This window comes from Heloderma suspectum, chromosome 2 (genome assembly GCF_057233095.1).
Source record: "Heloderma suspectum isolate Gila_16-S chromosome 2, 16-S_ref, whole genome shotgun sequence".
Classification (NCBI taxonomy): Eukaryota; Metazoa; Chordata; class Lepidosauria; order Squamata; family Helodermatidae; genus Heloderma; species Heloderma suspectum.
The window spans coordinates 1,032,567-1,055,963 of NC_139459.1; the positions used below are offsets into that span (position 1 = coordinate 1,032,567).

The 23,397-nt window shown below is 61.9% G+C and overlaps 1 protein-coding gene across 6 annotated transcripts in view; it reads right to left on the reverse strand.

Annotated features, from left to right (window-relative positions):
- Positions 1 to 23,397, reverse strand: part of TLN1 (talin 1) — a 69,932-nt gene that overhangs the window by 20,656 nt on the left and 25,879 nt on the right. For 5 of the 6 annotated variants that reach the window (XM_084832720.1, XM_084832723.1, XM_084832722.1 and 2 more), the window contains exons 2-32: positions 20,375 to 20,538; positions 16,196 to 16,293; positions 15,707 to 15,836; positions 15,332 to 15,484; positions 15,077 to 15,219; positions 14,719 to 14,846; positions 14,395 to 14,455; positions 13,977 to 14,081; positions 13,629 to 13,784; positions 13,316 to 13,417; positions 12,851 to 12,927; positions 12,469 to 12,649; positions 11,844 to 11,957; positions 11,447 to 11,764; positions 11,042 to 11,140; positions 9,650 to 9,817; positions 9,101 to 9,395; positions 8,693 to 8,859; positions 8,114 to 8,242; positions 7,894 to 8,007; positions 7,261 to 7,374; positions 7,044 to 7,178; positions 6,502 to 6,630; positions 5,438 to 5,540; positions 4,998 to 5,206; positions 4,717 to 4,836; positions 3,658 to 3,855; positions 1,151 to 1,290; positions 842 to 935; positions 631 to 720; positions 61 to 183 (exon numbers count right to left, since the gene is read on the reverse strand). In XM_084832720.1, coding sequence (XP_084688846.1) covers positions 61 to 183; positions 631 to 720; positions 842 to 935; positions 1,151 to 1,290; positions 3,658 to 3,855; positions 4,717 to 4,836; positions 4,998 to 5,206; positions 5,438 to 5,540; positions 6,502 to 6,630; positions 7,044 to 7,178; positions 7,261 to 7,374; positions 7,894 to 8,007; positions 8,114 to 8,242; positions 8,693 to 8,859; positions 9,101 to 9,395; positions 9,650 to 9,817; positions 11,042 to 11,140; positions 11,447 to 11,764; positions 11,844 to 11,957; positions 12,469 to 12,649; positions 12,851 to 12,927; positions 13,316 to 13,417; positions 13,629 to 13,784; positions 13,977 to 14,081; positions 14,395 to 14,455; positions 14,719 to 14,846; positions 15,077 to 15,219; positions 15,332 to 15,484; positions 15,707 to 15,836; positions 16,196 to 16,293; positions 20,375 to 20,504 — 4,323 coding nt within the window. In that variant the 5' untranslated portion in view covers positions 20,505 to 20,538. Of the gene's footprint in view, positions 1 to 60; positions 184 to 630; positions 721 to 841; positions 936 to 1,150; positions 1,291 to 3,657; positions 3,856 to 4,716; positions 4,837 to 4,997; positions 5,207 to 5,437; positions 5,541 to 6,501; positions 6,631 to 7,043; positions 7,179 to 7,260; positions 7,375 to 7,893; positions 8,008 to 8,113; positions 8,243 to 8,692; positions 8,860 to 9,100; positions 9,396 to 9,649; positions 9,818 to 11,041; positions 11,141 to 11,446; positions 11,765 to 11,843; positions 11,958 to 12,468; positions 12,650 to 12,850; positions 12,928 to 13,315; positions 13,418 to 13,628; positions 13,785 to 13,976; positions 14,082 to 14,394; positions 14,456 to 14,718; positions 14,847 to 15,076; positions 15,220 to 15,331; positions 15,485 to 15,706; positions 15,837 to 16,195; positions 16,294 to 20,374; positions 20,539 to 21,681; positions 21,771 to 23,397 lie in introns of those variants that run through there. The other variant, XM_084832721.1, reaches the window with a different exon arrangement.

Genomic DNA, 23,397 nt, shown 5'->3' on the forward strand with positions numbered 1-23,397 from the left:
GCTCCCGGAGCGAGGAGCTGGATCCCCATGCTGGAGCGGGGGAGTGTGTGGGGGCCCTACCTGGGCAGCTGCTTCGGTGAAGCCACAGAGGGCCTTGGAGGCGGTGCTGATGGACTCGCCGAACTCTGGCAGCTTGCTGTTCTTGGCGTTCTGGGATATGCCGGCCATGGCCTCCCCCAGGACCTGCAGGAGACAGAGAGACAGCCTCCAGAGGGGAGCAGCAGCCTCGGAGGAAGCTGGCAGCCCAACGTCTGCCTCCCAGGCCGGGGCGAGGGCGGCAGCGCCATGCCACCACCCGCTCCTCAGCGCTTCGGAAGAGCCCCGTGCTGGGTCAGGCCCAAGGGGCTTCTCTGGCCCAGCATCCTGCTCCCACAGTGGCCAACCCAAGGGCCCCCAGCAAGCCCGCAAGCAGGAGATGAGCACACTTCAGCACCCCCCTGCTCCCCAGCAACCGGCACTGGGAGGCATACTGTCCTTGCTGATCCAGGAGGCAATAGGGGGCCATCGTGACTAGCAGCCCATGACCGCCTCATCCTCCATGAGTCTGCCCGACCCCCTTTTGAAAGAGCTCCGGTCGGTGTCCATTGCTGCACCTGAGCAGGCCATGCCCCATTTCCCCAGTCAGCCCACCTTGGAGTTCTCCATGACGCTGTCCAGGCAGCTGAAGTAGGACATGTCATTGACCGCCTGGGTGGGGTTCTCCAGGAGCTCCCGCACTGTCTGGGGATGGGGAGAGGAAGAGGGCAGCTCCATGTCATGCACACTCCGCCTCGCACCCCTACCCTTTGCCCCCGCCCTGGCAAAGCACACTCCCCCCACCCCCACCCCCCCGGCAGCTCACCTCCAGCTCCCGCAGGGCATTGCCACACTCCTTCTGGCCTGGCGCTTGCTGGGTGCACATCGTGATCAGCTGATTGATGCTGTCAGTCACAGCCCTGCGAAGGCAGAGGTGGCACATTGGCCCTGGCCCGACAGAAGCAGAGGCCCCTGTTCGGCAGGCACTGGGAGGCAGAGGTCACAGCATCCTCACCCCAGAGGACTGGTGTAGGCCTCGCCCAGCCCAAGAAAAGCTGCCCCCCTACGTATCTCACACAGCCCTTGGGTGCGAGTTGCCACCCCCCCCCCACTCCAGCCTTGGAGGAAGCCCTACCGGGCAGCTGCCGCCAACTGGTTCTTGAGGTTGGGAGCCGCGGGGTCAGCGGAAAGTGCCTTGGCTGCCAGCAACAGCTTGCTGGAGGACATGGAGATGCTCTTCAGATTGGAGACCACCTGGGCCTGGGCTTCCTTGGACTGTGGAGGCGGCAGAAAGGGTCACTTGGCCATTGGCCTTGACCCAGGCCACCTGCCTGGCCTCACACTCCCCCTCAGCCCCCCTCCCCGCAGCAGGCAGTGGCTGTCTTACTGCTGTCAGCCAGTCACAGCCACGCCAACCATCCATCAAGCTGCCCACACCCATGTCAGCATCCATTTGCAGTGCGGCGTGATGAAGTCTCTTGTTTTGGGATTCTAACTTCTGTAGAAAATAAGATTTCCTGACCAGTTAAATAGGGTCCTTTCCACTCAGCTTACTAAAAAAAAGTGCGGGGGGGATGACAAGCTTGATGTGGAAGGAGCTGGTGATCAGCCTCCCTTTGTCTTGGAATTCCTCCCCCTTTTGTGCAGATTTCCCTGATGGTATCTGCATTCAGTGGCGTCCCCACTGGAAGCCCTCAAGCAGGACACGAGTGCAACAGCACCCTCCTGCCCATGTTCCCCAGCAACTGGTGTACCTAGGCATCCTACCTCTGATACTGGAGGCAGCACATATCCATCAGGATTAGTTGCCATCGATAGCCTTCTCTGCTAGGGATTTGTCCACCCCCCTTTTAAAGCCATCCAAATTGGTGGCCATCACTACATCTTGTGGTAGAAAATTCCATAGTTCAACTACGTGCTGCGTGAAGAAGCCCTTCCTTTTATCTGTCCTGAATCTCCCACCAATCGCTTCATTGAGATGACCCCTCTGGGCTCTAGTATTGTGAGAGAGAGGGAAAAAGGTCTCCCTCTACACTTTCTCCATGCCAGGCATAATCCTGTGCGTCTCTATCATGTCTCTTGCCTTTACCCAAGCTAAGCAATCCCAGCTGCTGCAACCTTCCCTCATAGGGGCGATGCTCCAGCCCCTCAATCATTTTAGCTGCCCTTGTCTGCACCTTCTCCAGCTCTACAATATCCTTTGTAAGGCGCAGTGGCAAGCACTGTATCTGGCCCTCCAGCTATGCTTGCACAACTGTGCTTGCACATGGGCAGTATGATACTGGCAGCTGCATTATAATGCTTGCACACAAATCCACAGTTGAACCACCCTTGGAATGCAGTGTGTAGTTCTGGTTATCCCATCTCAAAAAGGACGTTGCAGAGCTGGAAAGGTGCAAAAAGAGCTACCAAAATGATCAGGGGGCTGGATGCCCCAGTGATGATGGGCAGGCCAGAAATGATCACCTGTAAGACCCCCCAGCTAGGTTTCGATCTCTTAAACCAGGGAAGGCTGGCCTCTCTGCAAAGTCCCTTTGCCGCTGGACTCACCAGGCCTCTGAACAAAGAGCTGGCGCCTTTCCTGACTTCTGCCTGTGATAAGCCCCTCTCTGACTGGGAGAGACTCCAGCCCACCTGCAGCCAAGCTGTACTCCAGAGCCCCTGGACAGCTCTGGACTGCAAATAGGTTGCCTTAACCAGCTGGAAGAGGAAGAGCTCTCCCCTGCTCCACTTAAGCTCACCAGCAAAGGGAACAGCATTTCTTTGGGGCCATTTCACCCCCCCCCCCCGGACACACACACACACTTGCATGTCAAGCTTTACACCTGTGTGTCTTTCTGCTCAAAAGCCTTCGGATGGAGTGGGCTACGTACACAGCCACTCTCAAAGAAGTCCTCCTGCATGCCAAGGTGTGCTCTTGACCTTGGCCATGGCTCCTCCGCCAGCTAGCCTTTGCATCTGTTTATTTCTCCTAGTACGTTAATTTGGTGCCTGCCTTTGTTCTCTTCGTTACACTAGAAAATTGAGCCCCTTCTCAGACACGCTCCAGTTCCCAAATCCAGCACTGCTAGTGAGCCCATTGCCACAGCAGCGGGTCCTGAGCGTGAAGGGTGGGGAGCCCCTGCCCCAGACACCATCTCACCGCCGGAAGGCCCCATCGCTCCTGCCGCACCTAGGACGCACCAGGGAAATCGGGCGCGGCAGCCCCATCCACACACTATGGGCGCCTTCTCCAGCCCAGGCTCCCTGAGCGCGAGACCAAGGGCACAATGGCCAAAGCAGTGGCTCAGCTGGCCGGCTGACCAGTCCAGAGGGAGGCCTCCCACGGCCCTGCAGAGCTACACATCCCTGCTCACTTGGCCAGGAGGGTCCGGGCTTCCGCGCCGGAGTCCCCGGCACGCTTCCAGCTTCCCAGGCTCCCTGGCCGTTGGTTCCCCCAGAGAGCTTTCCGACGCACAGAGGCTAGACTAGCCCTGGCAAGGCCGCTGCAGGAGCTCCCTCTGCCCCTCCCCAGGAAACGCTTGCTTAGGCTACGCCCGCCTCCTCCCCTCACAAGAGATCCTCCCAACAGAAAAGCCTCCAGCCATTCTGCCCCACAGGCAGATCCCGCCACCCCCCACTCTGCCAGCAAACGGCCCTTACCGGGGACTGGCCAGCCATCTCCACGCCAGCCTGCAGGAACTCGTTGAAGTCGTGGCCAAACTTGCCGGAGGCCTTGGCCAGGTCTTGGGGGGTGCCCCGGGAGGCCTGTACCAGCTCGTTGGCAGACTGGTTGAGGCCAGCCGCGGCCTGGTTCAGGTGGCTCTGGGCTTCCTGGAAGTTCTTGGCGCTGGGCGGGAACTGGGGGCAGAAAGGGAGAGCTGGCTTCAGGCGACCCACAGACGTGCCACTCCCAGCTGCACTGGGGGGCCTGGGGCAGCTGGGGCTACTGGCCTTTGCCGGGCAATCTGCCGGCAGCACCCTCCAGCCCTCCTGCTTGGGCTCTGCCCTGCTGCCTCCCACACCGCCCCTGCCGGTTCGAAGCCCTCCACTTGGAGCGGGGATAAAAGCCGGGGAATGGTGACTTGCCCACATGCAGCAGGACGGGAGGGGAGGGGAGCGGGTGGGACGCGTCTGGCGGCCCGGTCCTGGAGAGGCAGCCGGGAGGCTCCCTGCGCTCTGGCGGAGGCAGCACCAGGGCCCAGCACGCTGGCCGCTCTGGGCTACACCTGTCGGTCTCTCGACCCCAACAAAGGCCCACAAGAAAATGATGACCAAGGACCCTCCCTCATCGCCACTTGACACCCCCAGGCCAGCAGCCCCAACGCGGGGCTGAAAATCTGGGGACAGAGACGTGGTCCGGTGGTGGCGGCGGCTCCTGCTCAAGGAGCCTCGGGTGGGATGGCCAAGGCAGAGGCCCCCTGGACCACCTCTGCACGCCTGCTGGACTCCAGCCACCATGGAGGCGTGGGCGGCACGGGCAGGGGGCGGGGGACCTGGAGGGCTGGCGCGCGTTCCAGGGGTGGGAGCTGAAGCCCACAGGACCAGCAGCAGCAGATCGCCTCACAGCTCTGGAGCAGGTAGAGTCCCCTTGGCCTCCCCCTGCAATCCGACCTGCAGCTGGCTTGCAGCTCTGACACCCCCCCACACACAGCGGCCTGTGCCAAGCCAGGCACCTGCCTTTGTGCTCTCCTCCACGCCCCCTTCCCCCGAGACACTCACGGACTCAGCCAGAAGCCTCTTGCTGGCCTCGCCCACGGTGCGGATGGCAGCGTCCACGTCCCGCTGCCCGGGCAGGCAGTTTACACAGCGGCTGAGGGCTTGTGAAACGGCCTTGGCCACCTGCCAGAGAGACGGCACAGAGGCTCAGCACGCCCCTTCCTGGAAAGGCCCCGCCACGCCCACCCCCAGCCCACCCCCTCTGGGGAGAGGGCGACAGACGGCCACAGGCCCTGGGCTGGACGAGAGGCTCTCCCACATCCCGGAGCCCTGCTGGGGCTCACCTGGGCCAAGCGCTGCTGGCTCTCGGGGTCGCCAGGCTTGGCCACCGCCTTGCGGGCCTCCTCAATGAGGTTGCTGGCCTTGTCCATGACGTCTCCTGCACACTCCAGCAGGGCCGCTCGCACCTGGGGCTCGTCTGTGTTGGCAGCAACCCCTCGCGCAGCCTGGCTCAGGGAGCGCAGCGCATGCGCCACGTCCCGGGCTGCAATCCCTGGGGTGGGGAAAGAAGGGGGTCTGGCTGCATGCTGGGCTTGGAGAAGCAACGGCCCAGCCCTGACCCTGGCTGTCTTCCCTCAGGAGCCTGGAAAAGGATGCCTTCTGTTTCACAAACATAGGGCAAGGACAATGGGGGGGGGGGGGGCTGTGGGCAGGAGGGCAAACCCCACTTGGCTCTGGGAGGCAGGAGCAGTGTCGCCACGCTAGGGAGCAGCCCACCTCATACCTGTGTAGTTCTCATTGCCCTGGGCCACCTCTCCCAGGAGCTGGGCGATGGCCGAGCTGACGGCTTTGGTGCTGCTCCCCAGGTCCTGGGCACATTTCTCCATCTGCCAGACAGACAGACGGACGGAGAGTTAGGGGGGCCCTCCCAGTGCAGGTGAGCTCTCTAGCCCCTCCCCTCGCACGCTGCCATTTGCCCCACCCATCCCGCAAACATCTTAGTGGATATTTATTTAAAATCTTTCCAGGGTGTCTGCTAAGGAATAAAAACCTCTCAAGGAGGCTCACAGGATGAATCCCACCTCCAAAACACTAAAACCCCCACAACACTGCAGCCAGAACCATCCACAGTCCTGTAAAAAACACAACTCAAGGGAAGGCGGAGAGAAATACAGGGGTCTTTTCCCGGACGCCGGGAACGACGGGTTGACAGGCCTGAGGGGGCCATGCGTGGCCACTGCAGAAAGGACCTGCTCCCTCGTGCCCACCAACCTGACTGCCCTCTGAGGTGGGCAAGTGAGAAGGGCTTCCCCGGCCAGTCTGAAAGTGCGTGCAGGCTGGCACGGGAGAAGGCCGTCACTCACGGAACTTGGCCCCAAAGCCTTCGAGGCTTCATAGGTCAAAGTCAGCACTTTAAGCGGGGCTCAGACATGCACTGGCCGCCAGCACAACGAATGCGCAGGCAGGCTGCCCCCAGCCGTGGCCGTGGCCAGGCAGCTGCATTCCGCACCAGCTGAAGGTCCTGAGCGACCTGTGAAGTCAGCCCCACATGGACAGCAGCAGTTGCAGTCAGGCAGCCTGAACACCACCACCACGGGGACAACTGAGGCGCAGCCCAGATTCTCCAGATGGGGCTGCAGCTGTCAAAAGCACTCCTGCCACCAGACATCCCCCCCCCCAGCACAGAGTCCAGGAGGACTCTCACCACACAACAGGGGCCTTCAAGGGGTTCTTCTAGCACCTTGCCATGGGACTGCTCACCCCCCCAGGCATTCTTCCCAACACCACCTGGCATTTGTGCCCCAAGGGTCTCCCACCGGCAGCCCCCTCCCCCTCCTCTCCGCGCACCGTCTCCCCTGGAAGGGGCTTCAGCTTGCCCTCCCGGGCAGCCAGCTTGGCTTCCTGCAAGTCCCTCTCCAGGCTCTGCACCAAACTGAGGGCTGAATCGATCTCCAGGGGCCCACAAGCTTCTTGTGCCTGTCAGGACAGGAGAGAGGGAGAGAGAGAGCATCTTATCCCGGGTCGGCCAGCCAACACTGCCATCGCCCCCTCTGTCTACCAACAAGGCAGCCAAAAATTAGGAAGTCCTTCACGGCACATCACATGAACCCCTAGCATTTGCTGTTAAAAATGTGACACGAGCTGCTGGCCCTGATGAATCTGAAAGGGGCGGGGGGCTCTGCCAGTGCAGACCAGAGCCATACTGTCTGTGTGGAACCTCCATCATCAGCAGCAGTCCACCTGGGAACATCCATTGCTAAGGGCACCATCCACAGGGAGAGGCCCTGGCTGCTCGTGGGCATCTGGCTGGTCGCAGCTGAAAAGAGGCCGCTGGCCGCAAGAGCCACCTCCCTGGCTGGCCAGCTCTCCTCGCGCGCCTCCTGCCTCACCTTCTGAGCCGCTGTGCGGAGATCAGCAAGAGCTGCGGCCAGGTTCTTGGCGCACTGGCCAAGCTGCATGGCAGAGGCCTGGTCCGAGACGGTGGGCACTGCAGCCTTGGCAGCAGCCACCATCTTCCCTCCAGGCTGTGGGGGGCAAAGGGAGAGGAGTGAGGGCACAGCGGGCACCCAGCGGTGGGGGGCCTGCCCGACCCAGGGCCCTGCTCACCTGCAGGAAGTTCTGGCTGGCAGCGATGAGCGCCAGCTGGGCACTAGGGCTGTCAGGCTGTGCCTGGCTCCCGCGGACGCCCTGCACCAGCATCGGGACCTGGTCGGCCACCACCTGCAAGCAGGGAGGGGGCAGTCAGGGGATGCCTCCGGCCGCACTGTGTGGCCCCGGACCCCGTTCAGGAATCGCGGCAGGCCCCGCCCATCTCCACTCAGGATGTCCGGGGCTTGGAGGAAGGCCACAGGGGTGCCGCTGAGGGAACCTTCCCCGCTCTCAAGAAGCCGAGGCGCGTGGGCCTGCCCACCTCAGCTTCCCTGCCAGGACACCTCCCCGCCGGCCACCCCAGACGGCCCGGCCCTCTTCCGCCCTGCCTCCCACCTGGCCCCTAGCATTCAGCAGGCCCTTCACCCACCCCGGCAGGCGCGAGCAAGGAGGGCTCCATCTCCGAGCCGCGCAAAGGGGACTGGGACGCCCAGTCTCCGACCTCGCGCCCAGGTGCGACCCCTCCGGCAGACAAGGCGCCCGGACAGGCGCAGGGCGACTGTGCTGGGCAGCCTGCTGGCCCCAGAGTGGGAGGGCAGCCACGGCGACCTCTCCCAGGGCCGCCCACACGCCCAGCGTGCGCCTGCTCACCTTGCAGCTCTGCACGAGCTGCTGCTGGGCGGCGGGGTTCTTGTGGGCCGCGGCTGCGTGCTGGGCGGCGGCGATTGTCTGCGTGGCAGCGGCCGCTGCCTGCTTGGCTGCATGCTGGGGATGAGAGGGTGCCGGTCAGGCCAGGGGCTACCTCCTCACACCCCCGCGGCAGAGGCAGCCTCAGCTGCTCGCTGGCACCCCCACGCCCCCCGACACAGACCTCCAGCCGATGGACGAGCTTCTTCTTGATGGCATTCTGGGCTGCAGCGTTGGTGGCCATCCGGAGCCCCTCGGCTGCCTCCCGCAGGCGCTGCTGCTGCTCCTCGCTGTCCGGATGGGCAGCAGCCCCCTGGCGGAACGGAGCACGGATCCTGTCAGATTCAGCACGCCCCCCCCGTGTGGTGCCCTCAATTCACCCCCCCAGTCCTGCTCCACTCCGCTCTGCTCCCCACGTGGCTCCCATGGCCCCTGGCAGAAAGGCGCCCAGCCGCATCCCGAGGAGAAATGGGCTCCTGCTACCCACAGGCCAATGGGGCACGGACCTGGCCAGAGGACCGCCCTGCAAACGCGTCCCCAGAGGGCCAAGGAGAGAGACCAGGCCTGCCTCCAACACTGGCCTGCCTCCCCACACGGGAGGGTGGGAAGGAGGAGGGCCAGGCGCTCAGCGTTGCTGGCCAAGGACGCGGGAGCCGCTTTCTCCCTCCAGCCCCAAGCCAACGGGGCTGGGGCTGGCCTCCGCGCACCGGCCAGGAGGAAGGGCCTGGCATGTCTGCCACGGTCACACAGCCCCCCGCCATACCTTTGCTGCCTCCACCATCCTGGCCGTGGCGTCTGCCAGGATCTTGGCTGCGCTCAGCAGCTTGCGTGAGTTTTCCAGGTCCGTCTCCCCTTCGGCATCAGCCTTGATGGCGTTCACCAGGTCAGAGGTTGCCTGGGCCAGGATCCGAGCCTGGCGCACCATTTCCCCTGGGGGGGAACAAGAAGGGCCCGCACCGTGAGGCCCACTCTGCGCAAGGCTCAGCGCTGCTGGCCGACTCCCAGGCACCTTCGACTGCCCCGCGTTGGCAGCGCTTCCCGACTTCTTGGCTCCATGGCTAGCAGGGACCGGCCAGCAGCATGCCGGGAGCAACTGCCCCTCGGCCGCTGCAGTCCGCCCCCCCCCCCCCCCCCGCTCGGCCCAAGTACCACTGCCGCCCCTGCCCCTCACCAGCATCCCCCATGGAGCTGAAGATGTTCTCGGTGACGTTGAGGATGGTGTCGGTGGCCTGGTCATAGCGCCCGACGGGCTGCCCGCCTGTCGCGTGCCGCTTGATGTGCTCCAGCAGGTCGTTGAGGGCCTGGGTCACAGCCGTGGCGGCCACCCCCACTTGCTTCAGCAGCTGCTCGTCGGCCGTGGCTGCCTGAGAGGCATCCACACAGCTCTCCACGGACTTGGCCACTAGCTTGCCGGCCTCAACCAACTGCTCCTGGCACACGGGTGAGCTGATAGTTGGAGCTACCACCTGCCCGGGGGAAGGAGACACTGGGTCACAGCTGGCCCTGGCTGCCCCCTCCTGGTCAAGCCCAGCAGAGGGAGCCGCTCACACACATCCCCGCCCAGTCATGGCCACCAGGCGAGCCTACATGATTCAGGCGCCGCCCGCCGCCACCTCGTGCTCCCCCAACGGGCGCTCCCGGCCCCGAATGGAGGCGGCGCGCCGAGGCCCACAGCTGCCAGCAGGGGCCCTGGTCTGGGGACGTGCTGCCCCTCGCTCACCTTGGTGCAGGCCACCAGCTGGGAGGTGGAGAGCGCGCACTGCGTGGCTGCCGCGATCACCTGGGCCTGCAGCACAGAGTCCTCCGTCTTCTGGGCCACATTCTTGGCCTTCAAGACCAAGGCAGCCGCCGCGCTGGCCACCGCTTTGGCCAGCTGCATCAGCATGTCCTGGGGGGCGGGGGGCATCAGGGCACAGCAACCACCTTCTTCCCCGGAAATGTTCGGCAAAGGCCCGTTGTGGCTCCCGGGCTCCCTGGCGCACCGCTGCGCATGCAGGCCCCCCGGAGAGCCACCCAGCCGGGCTCCCACCACACTCCGCCCCCCCGGCTCCAGGTCTCCTCCCACCAGACCCGCGATGCTCCTGCGCCCAGGTCCACCCGCCCGGAGCCACCTGCATGCCCGCCCACTGGGAAGCACTCCCCCGCCACCAAGCCACCACCGCCTCCGGCCTCAATCACAGGCCCAGAGGGTGCCACCAGGCCCAAGCCCATCACCAAGACCCAGCTCCCATAGCATCCAACGCGGGCAGGCAGCGGGAGAGGGCGCGGCCAGTCCCTGCTGCTGCCACTGCTGCCGGCAGGCGCTCCGCAGGCTTGCCATCGGGAGGGTCTCCCCGACACCTGCACTGAGCAGGCGCACATGGCGAAGACCCGGAGGTGCCGTCGGTGCCGGTTAAACCAGGCTGCCCCGCCTCTGGCCTGGCGCTGGCAGCAGGCGGCTCTCCCTGCGAAGAGGGCCTCCGGACGGGGCTGCAGGGGAGCAGGGAGAAGGGCTGTGGCAGCGGCCCCTCGGGCGCTGCCTATGCCGCAAGGACTCCGTGGCTGCTCAGGCAGCCAGCCCACGTGTCGAAGGCCATGGGGTCCTGCCCAGGCCAGCACCCCACCATCGCTGCTCCCCTCAGGGACTCCAGCTCAGATCCAGCTCATGCGCTTGATGTGGGGGCGGGGGCCGAGCAGCGCGGAGCCCAGCAGCAGCAGCAGGAGCCCGGCATGGGGCCGACTTTGGAGAGAAGCCTTGCCGCGCGCCCCGCTGGCCAGCAAGGAGCCCCAATTGGCAGCCACCACGCAGGGAGAGAGGCCCTGCCCGAGTCAGGCCCCTTTACCGTCTTGGGGTCGGGAGGGGACAGGGTCCGGGGGCACTGGCTCTCCACAATCTGCACAGGAATCCACAACACAAGAGATATTACTAGGCCGAAGTCCCACCCCCCGCCTCCACCCCTGCCCAGTCCCATGCTTGTGGGTGGATGGATGGATGGATGGATGGATGGACGGATGGACGGGCTGCCAGCCACGCTGCTGCCACACCAGACTCTTCTTGGGCTCCTGCTTGTCACGAAGATTCCTGCTGGCCCAGGCTGCCGCCCCAGGCCTGGCAGGGGGTGCCGCATCTCACCTGGAAATGGGGGTCGGTGTCGCTCTCCCCGATCTGCTGCAGCAGCTCCCCGCTCGTCTGCCCCACCGCACCTGCAGCTTGCAAAAGGTTCTGCCGAGGCTGGAGAGAAAGGGCCGGGGTCAGGCCAGGCCAGGCCAGGCCCCGAGGCCCGTGTAAAGCCAGAACTCCCCTTCCTTCAGAGTCCGGGAAGGCCTCTGCCAAGGAGGCTTCAGGCATTCACCCGCAGGAGCCTGTCTGGCTCATCCACGGGGTTCCTTCCAAAACTGACACCTCCAGGAAGCCCCTCAGACAGGGACGGGGTGGACAGGCCCTCAGCCCGTCCCCCGTCGCCTGCCCCGGCCTCATCCACCTTCACCCTCGAGAAGGGCCCCCCTCCGCCCTGGCCTGTCCTCGCCCGCCGCTCACCTCAGCGCTGGAGGGCTGTGCCGTCTTCAGCAGCTCCGAGACGGCCCCGGCCAGGTTCTTGGCCGCTTGCAGGAGCTGCCGCCCATTGCCGCCCTCATCCTCCATGAGCGCCGCCAGCAGCTTGACGCCTTTCGACATCTCCGTCAGGTTGGAGGAGATGGTGGTCACAGCGCAGCCCACGGCTGTGTAGTCTGTCTCGGCAGGGTCACCCGCCGTCAGGTTGACCACGGAGGCGGTGCCAGCGGTGATGGCGTCCACTTGGGAGTGGATCTCGTGCTTGGACTCATCCATCTTGTTCTTGCGCCAGGCCTTGGAGGCCTGCGGGGGAAGGGAGTCAGCGCAGCACATGGAGGAAGAGGGCAGGCCCGTCCTGGGAGGGCACCTCTGCCACACTCACCGCGTCCTGCCCCAGAGGAGGCAGTGTCTCAAAGTCGTCCAGGTTGGACTGGGCTGCGTGCACTGCCTGCATGCTCGAGTTGATGGTGCCTGTCAGGGCCTGCTGGGCTGACGTCTGCAGCACAAGAGGAGATGCATCACGTGGAGGCAGAGGGGTCCGGTCCACGGGGTGGTGGTGGTGGCCACAGCCCTGATCCCAGAGGCCGCAAGCGCGGCCTGGGGTGGGAAGGCCCTGGGGGGGCGCCGTGAGTGCTCGCACCGCCTGGGCCGGAGCACACAAGCACCCTGCGAGCAGGAGAGGCCAAAGGGGACGGAAGCCTGGAGCTTCCACCAGACAGGCTCCACACACGTGCTACCGACCAGTGGCCGCAGGTGCCAAAAGGCCCAGAGTATTTTATTCATGTACTGATTTTATTTCTATGCCTCGAAGCTCTCTGGGCGTTTCACAAAAATTAAAACCACAGAGTGCAGCATAAAACAATATAAAATATGGAAGGGAGGGAAGCAGGAAAGAGGTGGTGGCAGAGGGAGACTCCATGGTCCTCACTAGCAGCTCTACTTCAGGGAGAGCGATGCACACCTTGGCGTTTTTCCCCCACAAGCGCACGTGCGTGGAGGCTTCTTACCAGAGGGGGCATGTGCCCACGGTGCATCTGGCCGCTTGTGACCTGCTGCTGGGCCTGGGGCATGGTGCCCATCTGGAAGTTCTCGGGGCCCCCTGCGCCAGGCCGTATGATGGCCGGGAGAGCCACTGAACCGTGCTCTGGCTTGTTCACCTGGTTGAACTGCTGCTGCATGACGGTTGACCTACAAGGCACACAGAGAGGAGGAGTGTCCCCGCAGCACCGAGCGCGCTCTCCCGCCCACTCCTCTGCCACACCCCTGACAAAGGCCAGGCCTGCCGGCCTGCACGGCCCCCAGTGCCCTGCAACAGGCCTGGGCCGCCTCTGGGAACGCGGGGGACGCGCCCCCCAGAGGCCTCCCTCCCTGCGGCTCCACCGGCCTTACTTCTTGGGGGAAACCGAGTCCTCAAGCATGGTGGATTCCTCGTCCCCCTCCAAGCCAAAGTGGTCTTTGCTCTTCTTCTGCAGGCGAGAGGGGGGGGGGGCAGGCAGTTACTCCACTATTCAGAGGTGGTTCCGCAGGGCCAAGACCCTTTTGCCACAGAGCACCAGGGGAGGGGCCTCCCAACACCCCCACTTTCTGCCTGCCCCCGGCCATAGCATAAAGCCACAGAGGAGGGGTGCCGTGGGTGGTGGCAGAGCACGAGGGCCCTGGCACAGGTCCAAGGACAGATGGAAGCTGTCCTGCTGGGTGAGGAAAATGGTCTGTCTGGGGGGCAGCAGGGGGCCTTCCTTCCTTCCTCAGCACTGGCCTTGCCCACCTGGCCACAAGGGGCAGCTGCCATAGCAGCCCTCAGTCCCGCACGCAACATGCTGCCCTTCCCCAGCGCCCCCCCCGGTGCAAACTTACCTTCTTCAGGATGATATCAATGTAGCCGGCAATGAGCTGGGCAATTTGCTCCCCTTCTGTGGTTTGCACTGAGTAGTAGCCATCCTGGTAATCCCCGAAGTCCTGCAACAAAGCAAGAGCAGCAGAGTGGGGGGGCATGCTGTGCCAGAGCCGCCAGACCCTCCCCCCGCGCGCTCCTCCAGGGAGCAGCCCCGACCCTCTTCCGTCGCGAGGCCCCGGGGCAGGAGGTGGGGCATCCGGGCAAGGTGCCTGGGTAGGGTGGAGGGCAGCAGAGAGTGGGGGCGGCCCGGCCCGCTCCGGGGAGGGGCATTACCAGCGTGAAGCTCTTGGGGGAGGCCGCCCAGCGCTTGATGTTGGTGAGGTTCCACTCCTGGATGACCTCCTTGGTCTTCTCGTCCACACGCATCACACACTCCTTGGTGATGCCCAGGAGGCGTGGCACCAGCTTGTTCTTCCCTTTCATCTTCTCCTGCAGGCCGGGGGGGGGGGGGGAGGTTCAGCACAGGCCCAGTCCAGCCTCCACTCCTGGGCCCTGGCTCTGCAACAACGGCCCACTCGGCCTCAGGCAGAGCACCGGCCTCAGGTGTGCAGCACCCCCTCCCGAGGGCCGCCCACGAGAGGCCCACGAATGGGCAGCCACGAGGCCGGCGCTCAGTCTCACCTTGACCAGGAAGAAGGAGACGCCATACGTCTTGAGGGAGCGGGCGAGTTTGACGTAGCGTGCCTTGGCCTCAATTTCGCTCATGCTGCCACAGTTCTTGTGGGCCTGAGAGCGGAGAAAATGGCCCGTGACCTTTGCGCCCAGCCCCCCAGCCCTGAGCCACCACCACCCCAGCCCGCCTCCGCTCAGTCCCCGCCCTTCTTCTCCCTGCTGAGGTGCTGCCGCACCACCACCCCTACCCAGGAAAGGGCCCGGTCAGCTGCCTATATATTAACGGAATACGTGAACCGGCCCTTAGACACGCCCATGCTGCACTGGGCTAAAGAGAGGCTCCTGGCAGTTTGGGGGGGACACGGCCCAGCCTGAACATCCCAAGATTCCGGGAAGAGCAGATGCCACCTCCCTCCCTTCCACTCACCGTGAAAATCTTGCGCTCACCCTTCTGCTTGATGTATTCTTTGGGCAGAAAATCCTTCAGACTGCAAAAGGGGAAGGAGGAGAGGACTGAGGGGCTGGGGTCACACAGCAGGAAGCCAACACGCGGGGTGGACCTCGTTCCACCCAGCCTGCGCTCCTTGGAGGTAGGACGGGATGGGGCAGCCCAGCCCTGAGGAATGGGGAACTGCCACAATCAGGGCCCCCCAGGACCCAGTGCAGCCCCCTGCCCACCAACACACCCCAATGCAACACGGCAAAGATTAGGGCCTCCCTGGTGGCCACTCTGCAGCGGGGACAGACTCACTCCAGGAATCCCGGCTTGTGCTTCTGTTCATTGTGGGAACCAAACTGGATCTGACACTGGAACCCGGCAAACTCGCAGGCCTTATCGAAGGAGACAGGGTGGGAGCCATTCAGGATGTCGTCACGGGCCTATCAAGGGGGGCGGGAGCAAAGCAAGTTGGCACCCACCTCTCCTTAGCGAGCCCTTACCGCCCCAGCCATGATCTGGGGGCGGGGGGAGAAAAGACCCCTGTCTCCACCCAGCAGCCACCCACCCAGGCCAGACATTCCAGGCACCTCTGCAGCCTTCTAGCCAGGTGGGCGGAGAGTCATGCTACAACCAGGAGAAATGAGGGTAATGCTGGGGGTGGGGGAAAGACCTGAACGTAGAGGAGGTTGAGCTGCACAGGATCGCGCGAATCCACATTCTGGTCCGAGTAGAAGAACTTCCGCCGGAGGAGCAGCGTCTCACTGTCGTCGATGCCCTGCTCCCGCAGAGTGCGCCCGTGATCCAGCCAGTTCACTGCCAGAGGAGAAGTGTTCAGTGGGTGGCAGGGCAGGGGAGGCGGGAGCCGCCCCTCCGCAGGCTGGCCAGCGCCTTTCCCTGGGCCATGGAGCCCTCCTGCCCCACTCACGCTCATCGTCCGTGTGCAGCTTCTGCTTCAGCTTCTCCATCTTCTTCTCGTCCCGCAGGAGCGTCTTGTCCTTCCTGAGGGTGCCAGTCTGCTCCTCTTTCTTCTCTTCCACGATCTCTCGCACCAGGGAATACTCATCGTGGTTGGTGATGCCTGCAGGGTGGCCAGAAGCAGCCTTGGTGAAGGGGGCAGGGAGGGGAGCGGGAAGTGGCGGCAGGTCCAGAGCCCCCACCGCAGCGGCAGCCAGCCCTGGCCCTCTGCCCCGCCAAGATGGTGGCAGCAGCGGCCCCTCCTGGCTTTCAGGGCAAAAAGCTGAAGGAGAGAGGGCCCCTCCCTCCGTCCCGCCCCCTGCACAAGCGCTTCAGCGCTCCTCACCGATCCTGGCGCAGATGGTCATGAGGATGTCCGTGACCGTCTTGGAGTCGTCCACCATGACGGTCTTGACGGTCCCGTCCAGCATGCGGATCTTCAGAGGCCGCTGCTTCTTCTTGTATTCCATGGTGTCCTGAGAAGTTGGGGGGGGCAGAGAAGGCCCGGGCCAGGGTTCAGCACCAGCCGGGGGCCAACCACAGGTCTGGGGGTGGGGGCAGAATGATCACGAGGTGAGGCTACCAAGAGCTACTAGCCAAGACGGCACGCATTACCTCCAGCGCCGGGGGCAGTGTGCCTCTCAACACCAGCTGCTGGGGAACATGAGTGCGCGCACCGAGGTGCGTGCTCATGTCCTGCTTGTGGGCCTCCCACTGGGACAGCTGGCTGGCCACTGCGTGAACACACGCACAGGCCAGAGCGGCCCTGCGTTTCTTCCGATGAAGCCTGGATCCCGCAGGAGAGCCTGAGGGAGGCAAAGAGGGAGGGACATACCCCATTGCGGAGCATGTAGTAGTCCAGAGCCTTCCCTGCTTCCAGCCAGATGCCCTTCTTGGGGTCTTCATCGGACAAAAAGAGGCCAAAGTCATTGGCTGCAAAAGAGCAGAGAGAGACTCTCCCAGCAGAGGCCTAAGGGGCCTCCCAGCGGCCGCAACTGGATGCAGAGCCTGAGACCCATTATGGCCTTACTCTTCCACCGCCCCGCAGGACTGGCCCCTTCAAATGCCCCCCCACCCCCGAGACACACTCCAGCCCTCTTCACCTGCACACGGGCCTGAATCGATGCTTCAGGAGGACCCCCCCCCCACCCGAGAAGTGCCGTGCCCTCGTTTTTGCCCAGGAGAGCTGACGACACAGGCACCTTTCAGTGTCTGGGTTCCCCGCACGGGAAGCAGTGCTGCCCCCGGGCCTGTGTCCTTGCAGAAATGCCCTGCTTTGAGCCGAAGAACAGCCGCGAGGGACCCCTCCTCTGCCCAGGTCAGTTCACGGGGCTGCCAGGAAGAGGCTCACTGCTCGATTCGGCCTGCGGGGGCAATTTAAGTCGACTGACGTTCTTATTCTCACATTGACATCCTGACTGTTTTCCTCTCTCAAGGGCCCCAGGCGGCTCACATGGTCCTCCTCCCCCTCCCTAGTTTAGCCTCACAACAACCCTGTGAGGTAGGTGAGGCGGAGAGTCAGTGATTAGCCCAGGGTCACCCACTGAGCTTCACAGCAAGCGGGGACTCAAACCCGGGTCTCCTCAGGCCCAGTCCACCACCCTTGCCACTGCACCATACCTCGGCTGCAACCTGAGAGGTGTGGCGGAATCTTGACTAAGAATCCAATTCGGCCTCACCTCTGACCTGTGACATTAACAGTGGGCTCCACTGCAGGGCTGCCGGAAGCTACTCTCGCTCAGCACAGCCCCCAACCTGCCACAGGGATCTAATACCTTTGGACAATAGTGCCGGGTTGTTGTAAACTACTCACAGCCTGACCTGCACTATTCAATGTGAACTACACTGCAGGGCTGTCATAAGTCATTTTCTTCCAATGGGCAATATGGGGACAATTAACTGATCATGGAATCATAGAGTTGGAGGGGATTTGAGGCCATCTAGTCCACCCCCTGCTCAATGCATTAAAAACCCATTTTAAATGTCTCACACTAAGTAAGAACTGAGTTATAAAGAGCAGGAACTCTTCTCTCTGCTGACATGTCCAATTAAATTAAACACTTGGATTTCTCCATTGATTTCTATGGGCAACTCTCACTTTTAGCCTTGGGGCCATTTAAAAATAGTGTGAACCAGGAAGTGATCTAGCCAGACAATAAAATACTCGGGCCCTGAATATCTGAAGGGCTGCTTGCTTCCATATGAGCCTGCCTGTATCTTTCAAACATCATCGGCGGCCCTGCTCTACAAGGTTAGGTTGGTAGGAACACAGGACAGGGCCTTCTCAGGGGCGGCACCCTGTCTGTGGAATTCCCTTCCCAGAGGAGTAGATTGGCCCCCTCATGGCTTGCCTTTCGGTGAGCAGGGAAGACGTTTTTATCTGGCCTAGCTTTCCGTGACTGCTTAGGAGGCGACTACCGCTCTTGTTCCTCATTGTATTGCTCTGCTTTTAAGCTCTGTGGGTTGAAATGTTTTCGATCTGGCATTCTACAGCACCTTGGGGTTCTTTGACTACTAACAAATCAGTCCTTCCCTCTGCCCTTTTTAGATCTATGTGCCTCTGTCTCCATCCTCTGGACTCATCCCTGTGAGTCGGGGGTGGGGAGCTTCTCTCAGCCCGCGGGCCGGGTTCCATTCTGGAGACGTTCTCAGGGGCCGCACTCCAGTGGCGTGTGGAGCCGAAGGCAGAAGGGGTGGGCCCAACAGCAGAAGGGCCGGCGGAACGACACGCGCGCACACAATGCCGGCGTGTCGCAGCTTGAAGGCTTTGCTGCCAGCCACACAGCCTTCGCAGAGGCATCTCCGCCTTTCAGAACTGGGAAAAGTCGCCCCAAAGCTGAGAAACCACCAAATGGTCGGTGGCTGCCGGAAAAGGGGGGCTGGGACGGGGCCCCGGAGGTCAGGAGCTGCAGGCTCCCCACCCCTGCTCCAAGTGATGAGAAGGAAGGAAATGAAGCAGTGAAGTGGCACGCCTCCCCCCTTCTCCACTAGCCTCTCCCGCCAGCTGACCTCACAGCCTCCTCACTAGTGGTCACTTCCAGCCAGCCCATCCCATTGCCCCTCCCCTCGTTTCCTTCTCCAATGGACTCTCAACACTCCTAGTTTGAGTTCCCACCCGCCTTAGGGTTTGGGGATTTTCCCCTGGAGATCTGCTGTCCTTTGACAATTCTGCTGATGCCTCCCCTCTTGCACAGGGTTGGCGATGTTCTGCTAGAGAAGATCCTGAGGAAGGAGCTCGGCCTGAGAAAGCAGAGGCTTTCAGCCACTGAATATCAGATGCTGGGCAGCAGCTGTGGAAGGGGGCCACTGTCTTGAGGCCCTGCGGATGCTGGTGGTGGAAACAGCCTTCTGGAGGCATCTGGGTGCCCTCTGTGGGAAGCAGGGAGAAGATGCTGGATCCCCTTTAGTCCAGCCCAGCTTCAGGGATGCTCTGGTGCTCTTACGATGACCCACAGGATTCGTGGCCTTCTTTGATGTGACAACTAAACCACCGTCCAAACGCTTCCTGCTAGAATCCCCATCTTAATCTGCCAGTGCATGCTTCTTTTTTAGGCAACAAGCTTGTTGCTTATTCATTTTATTTACTGACAACATTTATATACCGCTCGATATCTAAACAGATTCCAGAGCAGCGAACAATAAATCAGTGTATATCAGATCTTCTGCCGTCCACCTGGGAAATGCAAAGATCTAATATCCACAGGACAGCTCCAGGAGAACCAGGACTGACCAATGGCAGTATCACCTAGTGGCACCTAGGGTTGTCTGTCACAGGGAAATATGGCCCTTTTGGGGCCCGCTGGATCCCCATGATGGATTCCACTTGGCTTTCATAGGTGGGCTGAGCCATGGTAAAGTTCCCCAAATGCAGGAACTTTACCAAGGTTTTTTGCACTAAATGGCGGTGGCGTGAGTCCCCGCCACCATTTTGCGCAAAAAAACTCTGCCACTGTGTGCACCTGGCTCCTTTTCCCTGTCGTGGGAGGAGGAGAAAAAGCCAGTTGCGCAGCACGAGGTCGCTGCGTTTGCAAGTCTTTCATTCTCCCTCCCGATCCCGGGAGGGAGAACAAAGGACTTGTGCACAGAGACCTTGCTGTGTGCAGAAGGGAGGACAAGAGGGGAGCGGTGCTCCCCACGCATCCTCCTCCTGTCCCACCGCCACTGCCACAGCAGCCAGGCTGAGTGAGCCAGCCAGCAGCTGGTTGGGTCAGAGCCTGGGGGCCTGAGCCAGCGAGAGCTCGCCGAGCTCCACCTCAAAATGCATTCCTCCAACATCCCTGGTGGTGCCACAGGCTGGCTTCTGAGGCCTTTCGGGACAGACAGGGAGCGCAGGCTCAGCTCTCTCCCCAGCCCACGCCTCCCTTTGCCTTCAGACTAATTTCTGCCTGCGAGTAACAGCTGATCAAGAGTGTCTCTGGTCGCTCTGCTGTCACCATGTGCCTTGGAACTGCAGGTTGGAAGCCAGCCACTCTTCTGACCTGGATTTCAGGTTCTGGATGTGAACTGGGGGTGCAGAACATAATTTGGGCGGAGGGCCCAACTGCCCCCCCGAGGCCCTCCACAGGCTGGATGACATCAGTGGGCATGGCTACACCCACCAAAGTCCCCGCGCACTCCCTGCCCGGGTTGCCTTTCCCCATGCTGAGAGCATGACAGAGTTCCAGGCCTCTTTTGATTACACATCCAAAATCCAAATATCTAGGGCTGACGCCTGATTAAAGAAATCTTAGTCCATTTATCAACTAAAAAACATATTATGGATTGATCAACTGATCAATTATATCTGCACACATTCACATCACATGTAGATGATGGTCCAGGGTCAGTCACAAGGGTAGGCAAGAGCCCCCCTGCACAATCTTTTCCAAAGTGTGTGTGTGTGGGGGGGAGCATGCACATGCACAAAAAGGGAGCAAAGGACCTGTCTTCTCTCATCCAAGGGAAAAGACTGAAACGCTGCCCTGGCCCTAGGGACCACATGCATATGTGCCGTCTCCCCACCCACAGAACTTACGCTGGCCCACCTGCGCCTCCGGCACTCGCTCCCGGATGATTCGGCAGGCATCGTACACCATGGTAGAGGGCTCGAACTGCATCGTCTTCACCACATTGCCGATGCTTATCTTGAGTGACAGGGCGACCATCGTGGCGGCTGCGGAGTCCCCTCTTTGGCTTCACCTGCGAAAGGAGACACCTGGTCATTGCTGAGGGGTGGGAGCATGGCATGGGCAACCCCTCCAGCCCTGGAAGCTAAGAGGACATACAAGTGAGTGTTCACACAAGAGCACAAAACCCCACTCTTCCATCACATGATCTGGGGGGCTTCCATCCCTCACCACCTCTGGGAATGGAACCCCACCTCCCTCCAGCATGTTATTGAGAGTCAGTGTGGTGTAGCGGTCAGAGCATTGGACTGGGAGTGGGGAGACTGGGTTCTAGTCCCTACTGGGCCATGAAGCAAACTGGATGACTGTGGGCCTGACACTAACTCTCAGGGTTGCTGTGAGGAGAAAATAGAGAGCAGTATGTAAGCCACCGTGGGTTCCTCACAAGGGGGGGGGGAGGCGGTTATATAAATGCAATAAACAAATAAACAAACACACAAATATTCTCCCAACAGGGGCCACTGCAAACCAGGCTCGCCTTTGCACTGCCACTAGGCTTTACAACTACAGAATCATAGAAGAGTAGGGTTGGAAGGGGCCTGTAAGACCACCGAGTCCAACCTGCTCAGTGCAGGCATCCAAGTCAGAGCATCCCTGACAGGTGGCTGTCCAGCCTCGTCTCGAATGCCTCCAGTGTGGCATTCTATCCCAGCTCTGCTCGGCCGAAAGCTCCTAGTGCCGACACAAAGCTCACGGAGTAGGAACAAACACGAGGCTCAGGCTAAAAAAGTGGAGCTGGTTAAAGTGGAGCTAGTTTCCCACAGCTGGAGGCGCTGGGGCGGCTGCATTTGCCACAAGTGTTTCCAGCCATCTGTGGGCCTGTGTGCATGCGTGTCTGTGTGGGTGGGCAGGGGGGTTCCAGTGCATGTCCCATGTCACCATTTAACGTATTACTCTTAGATGGGCCACTCAGTTAGCTTTATTTACTTCAATTAGGAAGGTGCTTAACAAATGCTAGCAGTAGGATTGGCCCATTGGGCTTGGGAGGGAGGGAGGGCAGACACGTGAGACCCTGATGTTAGTTGCTCCAAGCTGTTTGGCGGAGAAGTGGGGGGGTGGGAGCAAGGAAGTGCAGCAGCGCCAGGAACCGGGGCACTGCCTCCACTACCCCACCCAAGGCACCACCCAATTCCAGCCTGCTGGAGCCCCACCTTACCCTACAGCCACGCTGGAAGTTCTGCTTCTTTTGCCCCTTGAGCCTCGCAGATAAGCACAGGGAGAGGGGCCCTTTTGGAGTATTTACTGCTTCCTGAGAGCAATGGGACAGGCGCCACGGCAGCTATGAGGATCAGGCAGTGCGTGGGATGCAGGCATCACCAGAGCTCCAGGGCTGGCCAGGGAGGAGCCCACTGAGGCTGGCAAGAGAAGATCAGCACTGTCATTCAACCATGACAGCCCCGTCCACAAGAGGAAGCCCGTCTGCAGGGAGCCTGGGCTGATAAGCCCCCATGGCAAAAAGGAGCAAGTGATACAGTCATCTGATGATGATGACAGGGAAACCACAAGAGGGAAGCCACAGGAGCCCTTCCTGGGAACTGCTCCCTGGTTCACTTGCTCATAGCAAATCCGCCCCTCACTTCTTCAAAGGAATCCCCCTACTCTCCTGGGATGGGATCAGGTTGAGGCGGAGCTCTCCACTTTTCTTGGGCTGATCTGCTGTTTGGATCCTCCTCCCTTGGACGGGGCTGGACCAGGTGGCCTCAGAGACCCTGTCCTTCCCTGTTTGCTGGCCGACATCTGGGTGAGTCGAGGGAGGGGGTACTGGCCCTGTGAGCTCACAGAGTCAGGGCACTCGGAATCCCTTGGTGTGTCTTTGACTCACCTGGCAGGGATCAGGCGGCCCTGCCCCGGCTCAGTCCGGGGGGGGGGGGGATGTTAAGCCCCGCCCACTCCTGATCTGATCTTCTCCATCAGCCCAGCTGTCTGTGTGCTAAGACCCGGAGAAAGACCCCAGCCAGAGCCTGCCCCTGGACCAAGAGGCCGCCCTTGCGCCCATCTCCATCGGCAAAGGAGCGCTTTGGGAGGGGTGAAGGGATAGAATAGTTCGATGCTGAAGGGCAGGACACACATCTAGGAAACAGACACACTGGAAAGGCGCAGCTTCATCTCCCAGCTCGGACACAGACCGGTGGGTGGGCAGCTTGCTGAGAAGGAGGGACTGCAGACCTCCTGGTTGGGCTTGTCAGACCAGAAGCTAGGGATGGCGCCTCGAGGAGACCAGGGATCAAGGGAAAGCCTGGAAAACTGCGCGGGCATCGCTTTTTACAGCAAAACTCTCCCCCACACCCCTCATCTTATCCAGCTGCCGTGCTCTGGCTCCCACGAACTGCTCCTATTGGCTGCAATCAGGCACTGTGTGTTGCGTGCCTGCTGGGTGGGATGGGCCACTGTGGGGCGCCCTCTGGGCTCTTCACAGGCAACGGCCCCTCTCTGTTCTCCATCAGCAGCTCAGCTGGCTCTCAGCTGGCGGCAGCCATTCCCCCCCCCCCCCCCGTGAAGGAGCAGCTCTGAACAGGCGCTCGCTCACTTGCAGCTTGACGAGACCAGGGCCGTGGGCTGATGCCAGGCCTGGCAGGATGCCCTGGCTGCTCCGCACCTTCCCAGAGCCAGCAGCCGCGAGCTTCCGCCGGCTCCCTCCAGGCATCACCAGGTGCTCCACGCTCCGGCGCTGCACAAAGACCCCCTCTGCCCCGTGCAGGCTGTGACCTGGACAGGCACGCACAGCACACAGGGCGCTGCACCACTTGGCAGGCTACGGTCCATCTGGGGCTCCTGCCCGAGGCTGGCGGCCATGCTCCTCCTCCCGGAGAAGTACCATGGGCCAACTGTCCAAGCACCCCGGGGTGCGTGCCAGCGTGCTCTCCATTTCGCT